The sequence below is a fragment of the Tinamus guttatus genome, unplaced genomic scaffold (genome assembly GCF_059628265.1).
Source record: "Tinamus guttatus ecotype Peru unplaced genomic scaffold, ASM5962826v1 Tinamus_guttatus_pri_ptg000115l, whole genome shotgun sequence".
Lineage (NCBI taxonomy): Eukaryota > Metazoa > Chordata > Aves > Tinamiformes > Tinamidae > Tinamus > Tinamus guttatus.
In genome coordinates this window covers 7,413,568-7,419,872 of record NW_028288649.1, presented here as the reverse complement: position 1 = coordinate 7,419,872, position 6,305 = coordinate 7,413,568, and the positions used below count along the sequence as shown (strand labels likewise).

The window sequence follows — 6,305 nt, the reverse complement described above, 5'->3', positions numbered from 1 at the left end:
TTAGTGAGGTCGGTACAATCCTGGAATGGGTTTAGACTAATACCTGGAAGAAGGAGGTTCAGCATTTCTATATTGATTCTCTTGTGCTCTTTAAGCAATTGTGGTTAGGTTCTGGCTGTAGTGCAGCAGCGTTGGAGGAAGGTTTTTCTTCCCATTGTACCCGGACCTTGTTGGCACCAGGCTGCTTACACTGCTCACATAGAGGTGCAGGCCAACCCAGAGAGCAGCTTTCTTGGAGGTGTGTGCTTTCATTTGGGTATTAATCATGGTTTAAGGCAGGTTAAGGAGGGGACTAAATGGAAATCATTATTTCCATGATATCGTCCCTCTTTTAATTCTTCATAGGCAGGCCATTTGCAGTTGTTTGGGAGTACAGGTGGCTTCAGCATAAAATGTCCTGTCCTCTGTCTCCAAGTGAAGTGAGCTATTTGGATGGGGGGAAGTACTTGTGAATTTTAGCCCCCTGGCATTACAAATTTTGTCTTCAGGAGAGTTCAAGGAAAACAATCAATTAAAAATAAAGAGTTAATCCATTTTCTATTTCAGAGGGTAATTTGCTAGAACAGATTTAAAATCAATGTATCCAATATAGCCAAGTTAAGACCTGTTTTAACAGAAGCAGGAGATCAGATTTATCAGTGAACATACCTTTTTTTATCTATCAAGATAGTGAATGTCTTAAAGTAATAATAATAATAACGGCAGAACTTTCAAAACTGTAAAATATATCAGTAATTGACTAGAAGTCAGAAAATGATCTTGTTGCAATGTTCCCTTTTAATGGATTCCTAGTTTCAAAATTTTAACATCTAAAGGGCCCATTTTAGAAGGTTTTTTGTTGTTTTTGTTTCGTGGACTTTCCTATATTCCATATCAAACTTCTGCAGTTTACAAGTGAGACGGTTGTTAAGCCTAAATGTCAGGAGTTTTCTTGGACTAGCCTTGAAAAGTCAAGCTGTTAGTGGTTTATTTGTGCTTTTTGTTGTTGTTGTTTGTTTGTTTTAGGGCTTCATTGAAGGCTTACTGGGTGTGCAGCTGAGAGTATGGGTTGAAAACAGTTGCATTGCCCTCAAAGCGGGAGGACAGTTCCCTAATCTTGGCAGCCTCAGTAACCACAAATATAAACTGCGGGTCCAAATGCTGAATGTCTCTGCTTAGCTATGGGCCCCTGGACAGCCCTGGAGTGACAGAGGCACTCTGTTTTCTCAAGGGATCCACTTTGAAAGAATGAACAGAGGCTATTCCAGTACTTCATGCTATTGGTATGGGAAATGGAACTGGAACTGCCGAGTGTCCTCTGCAGCGTGGTGCGTGTGCCACCCCACACACTGTGCGTGTGACGAGAGGGTGGTGGCTTTGCACAAATGCCAGTGAAGACATGATGTAGCCTAGGGAATCTGCACAGATGGTCATGCATGAGATGGAGATGTCTCTTGGCGTAAGAGTTGAGCAGCAAGAGTGGTTTGTAGCCAGGCTTTCAGACCCTAGAAGTCGCATAAAAATCTGCTGGGTGTTGAAGGTTATGCTCTGCCTTTCACACTGGTGCCCTCAGACTTGACCTCCCAAGACTTGATCCCCCTGCTGCTGCACCTTATCATCTTTCCCCAGGATCTCAGGGCTAATGCAGTTGCCCCTAGCATCGCTCGTGTTTTCGGGATAGTGCTGCAGTCCATCTGCTGGGCGCCTTGCCTTCCTCTCTTTCTCTTCATCTCTGTAACTCCTTTTGCAGCACTGCGATGTTTGCCTTGTACCTTAGGTTCTCTTGTGTTTGTACTTGTATTTCAGAAATGCATGCAGAGTGACTTTTCATGCCATGCTGGTTGTCTATGCTTTTAGTGTTGCTCTCCTTTCCCTATGCCTTCAGTTACTATATAAATTATTTTTCACTGTTATTTTTATTTACAATTTTCTAATTCATTCATACTCATTTTCAATCAGTCTTCCATTGTTTTCCCTGTGGTCTTCTGACTATATTTACATCTACTGTGTATCTTTGTCTTTATTCTAGCCTCTGCTACCTTCTTCTGTATTTGGTGTATTCTTGCTGGAGAAGATTTGATAGATGTCCAAGAAGCCACAAATCTTCCTTTTGACCATTACAAAAGATCAGATTCTAGTTCTCTTTTGTTTCAGTCAGCAGTGTAACTGCATCCAAAAAACCCTCAATATGAATTTAGTGGTAGAACTTGAACCACTCAGACCAAGATATCTCTTGCATGAGATAGTCTGATTATGGAAGTAAACAAAGGTCCACTTCTCCTGACCGATGCTCTGTCCCATTGGATTGCTTCCAGTTAATTTGCTGAGAAGTTGTTGCACTTTATTCCTGCTCAGCTAATACATTTGTTGGCTGAATTATTAATTAGAGTTTTCAACTTGTATTTGCTCTTTCTAACAACTTAAAACATCAGGAGTTTTTTCTCCCTATTCACCTATTTACTTTGTTTTCTCTTTTGAAGAGACTTCGCTTCATTAAACACTTCCCTGATCAATCTGTAATGCACCATCCTACCTTCTCCACTCTAAATGCATTAGTACATTCGAGGAGAAGGACTTCATTTGTCTTTGGTGGGATGAAGATGTTTCACATCATCTTTTGTGCATGAGGCCTCTTTGATACTGTAATATGTGAAAACACTCTTAATGATTTGAGATGATTGTTTTTTTTCTGAGCAGGATGTTAGTAATTTTTTTTGGTCTATACTGAAATGAAAATAACACTTGGTCCTCACACAATGTTGAGACAAGTGTGATGATTGTTTTACAAAATTAGCCTGGAATCACTGCAGGTCTTTGCAAAGCACCCTCCAAGTCTTTTTGGTCCAGTCCATTTGGTCCATTTCTGCAATATGATTCCAGTATTGCTAGTGAAAAAAATCAGTGCATAAGTAGTAGATGGTGAGGGTGTACTTGGTGACCCTGTCATGCTTGATGATATTATGGGTAACTTACCTGATCCTACTTCTAGTTCAGTACAGTCATGAGATACATAAACATGAAGGGGGAAAACAATTTATGGCTATTTTTGCAGGGGCCAGGCCTTGGTGCTGCTGGAGGGAGAGCAGATTGCCAGCATGGAGCTGCCAGAGTGAGCAGCTGCCAGCTCCAGCTTGGCCTCAAAACAGGCTGCACATTTTAGCAAGTACTTAGCAGTTTTGGGCAGGTTGGAAAAAACAACTTCTGTAGCTTGCTCCTTCCCCAGCAGATTTCTTTCTGCTCTGATCTGAAAACTATGCACTACAGTGACCAAACAGATTTAGGGAGGCTTGGCAAGGATACCCCAGGGCAACGGTAAACTGTGTTGGTAGGAGTGTATGATCAAGATGCTGTTCCACCTCCCTTCCTCAAAGTGAACTCTTCATAATCTCCTTACTCGGCTTCAGGACGTTCTTACATTTTCTCTTATCAATTACTTTTTGTAGTAATTTATAAGAGGAATAGCTAGCAAGTTTTTATTTTTGGCTTTAGAGTAGAAGATAGTGATCTCCCTTTTATGGAGTCCAAGTGCAAACTTTCTGTTTAGGTCTCATCAGCAAAAATGTTAAATAAAACTTATACCATAGGTCCAAAATACTCCATGACAGACCAGATCCATGGTGAGCTGATATGCCACAAACTGCAGTTAGTGCACAAGTCCTACAGACAAAAATGATTGCCATACAATTTTGTCTTTTTTTCCTGTAAGCTCACAACTGTCCTCCCTGCAGGGATTGTGCTGTTCAGTGCTGTGTCTCAGGCACTGTGGTCTTGAGAAAAAATTCATTTATATGTAAATACAACCTGAAGGCTGCAAATATGCAAGCTGCAACAGAGGCAGAGGGCATGTACATGGAAACAAATGGGCCTGTTATAGTTAGAAATTCATAGTGTACCATAACAGAGGAAAAAATAAATGAGGTTGTCTTAGAAATCATGTAGGTCAGCATTTCAGACTTCTGTATTTGTGTTGCAATTAAAGGAGAAAGCAGAAAAGCTTCTGGATATTTACTATATTTAAGCCAACTTGAGAGAGGAAAAACAGAAACAATAATTTTCCTCTGTTCTATTAGCATATCATATGCCATGAAAGAGAGATGTTGTTCCGCTCATAGTGGGAATGAGGTTTGTTTGGTTTTTAGATTTGACATTCTGGTATTTGTGTGCTTCTTTTTGTGAAATGAATAGAAAATTTTCAAGAAAACTGATTTCTGTGAGTCTTGCAGCAGTCTCTAGCAAGGACTGTGAGCTACAAGAAATACAATATTCACAAGCAAGCAGTTTATGGATTTTTGTGATGTCTTCTAGAAGTATTTGGTTTATTTATTTTTTAATTGTTCACTGATTTAATAAAAATACTGCCTTTAATTGTTTTAGTTTGGATTTAAAATATCATAAATTATTTTGAGATAGGTTTAGGTAAAACACCACAAATACCTGATTTAGTTGCCATTGCTGCTGGAGATCGAGCTCCAACTCCTATTAAAGCATCTTCTACTCCAGTAAGGGAAGGGTAATTCACTTTTATGGCTGTTGTTTTAGAGAGGAAAAAAAAGGGGGGGGGGCAGAAGAGAGAGGGGGAAAAAAAAGTAACTCCTAAAAAGTACTAAAGCCCAAACTACTGCAATTTGGAGTAAGTGTAGTCCGTCCTCTTAAAAATGTACCGGGGATTTATGTACTAAATGTAGATTAATGCTAATGGGAGCTACCTGAATAAAACCTCCGGTGCACTGATAGGTTGGGATAATACATCATTCAGCGGTTCCTCTCATTTTGCCTACTTTATTTTAGTGTAAACAAAATAGAGATCGCAGTTTATAGTATAAGGAATCGTCTTTTCTTCTCCACAGGTATGCTTTTAAAAAGAGTCCTGACCATGAGGAGACGAACATGGTAGGCCATTTCTCCAAATCCCACCCAAGAAAATGAAGCTACGTTCCAGCTTTGTGGAGCCTTTTCCCACCACAGTTGGCTGAATGAGAAGTGGTTGTGTGATTATGCTGACAGCCCAGCATGCATTTGGTAGACCTGTGGTTAACTCGCTCCCTCTCCATGTGTCTGCTCTTACAAAGTTTTGTCCTCATGATACTGTGCTTTCATTCTGCCAGTATGTGCCCGAAAGGCTGCCTGTGTTCTCACTCGGGAGGTTTAAACATCAGCTGTAGCAATGCAAACCTCAAGGAAATACCCAGAGATCTTCCCCCAGAAACAGTGTTGCTATACTTGGACTCCAATCAGATAACCTCTATCCCAAATGAAATTTTTAAGGACTTGCACCAACTGAGAGTCCTCAATTTGTCAAAAAATGGGATTGAATTTATAGACGAACATGCCTTTAAAGGGGTGGCGGAAACCTTGCAGACTCTGGATTTGTCCGACAACCGGATCCAAAGCGTGCACAAAAACGCCTTCAACAACTTAAAGGCCAGAGCCAGAATCGCCAACAACCCTTGGCACTGTGACTGCACGCTGCAGCAGGTGTTGAGGAGCATGGCGTCCAACCACGAGACCGCCAACAACGTCATCTGTAAGACGTCCGTGCTAGACGAGCACGCGGGGAGGCCCTTCCTCAACGCGGCCAACGACGCCGACCTCTGCAACCTTCCTAAAAAGACTACTGATTACGCCATGCTGGTCACCATGTTTGGCTGGTTCACCATGGTGATCTCGTACGTGGTTTATTACGTGCGGCAAAATCAAGAGGACGCGAGGAGGCACCTTGAGTACTTGAAATCCCTGCCAAGCAGGCAAAAGAAACCAGACGAAGCCGATGACATTAGCACTGTGGTATAGTATTCTGAACATAATGACTGCCTTTGTGATGGGAATGAGGTTTGGAGGACACAAAAAAACAGAGGTTTACTTCTAATATTCATTGTAATTGTTCAGACTTTTTTTTCTTCTTTTTCTTTTTTCCTTTTTTTCCAATTTAACTGATTTATGCCACCATTGAGCTTTCTAATAGACAGTCTTGTTTGGGGATACACCTTAGTTGTTTCTCTGGTGGTATCCTAACGCGAGTGAATTGACATGTAAAATGTTAGTTTAGACCCATTCCACTATTTAATAATGAAATTTATTTTTTTAATTTAAAAACTAAATAAAAGCTGAAATTTGAACCATGTAAAGCAGAGTAATTTATTGCTCCAGAGCCTGTCCAGTAGTCGCTCTGTCGTGGAGTAGAGGAGCTGACGAGCAGTGGCCTGTGGGGCTGGCGTGTGAGGTCCTGGGCCCACCAGAGTCCCGTGCTGGGGGCAGTAGCCCATGGAGCCGCAGGGGCGCCCTGTGAAGGAGCCCGCCTTTCGGGATGCCACAGCCAAGCAGGTGGG

General features: G+C 41.5%; 1 protein-coding gene across 1 annotated transcript; it reads left to right on the top strand.

The window, feature by feature from the left end:
• Window positions 1–4,844: 4,844 nt before the first annotated feature.
• On the top strand, window positions 4,845–6,104 carry LRRC3B (leucine rich repeat containing 3B). The gene has a single exon (XM_010211699.2). It carries the CDS (start codon window positions 4,990–4,992, stop codon window positions 5,767–5,769), a length of 780 nt encoding a protein of 259 aa, XP_010210001.1. The 5' UTR covers window positions 4,845–4,989; the 3' UTR covers window positions 5,770–6,104.
• Window positions 6,105–6,305: the final 201 nt, after the last annotated feature.

Excerpts from the sequence above, each read along its gene's own strand:
- LRRC3B (XM_010211699.2), top strand. The coding sequence starts at position 4,990 with ATGCATTTGGTAGACCTGTGGTTAACTCGCTCCCTCTCCATGTGTCTG.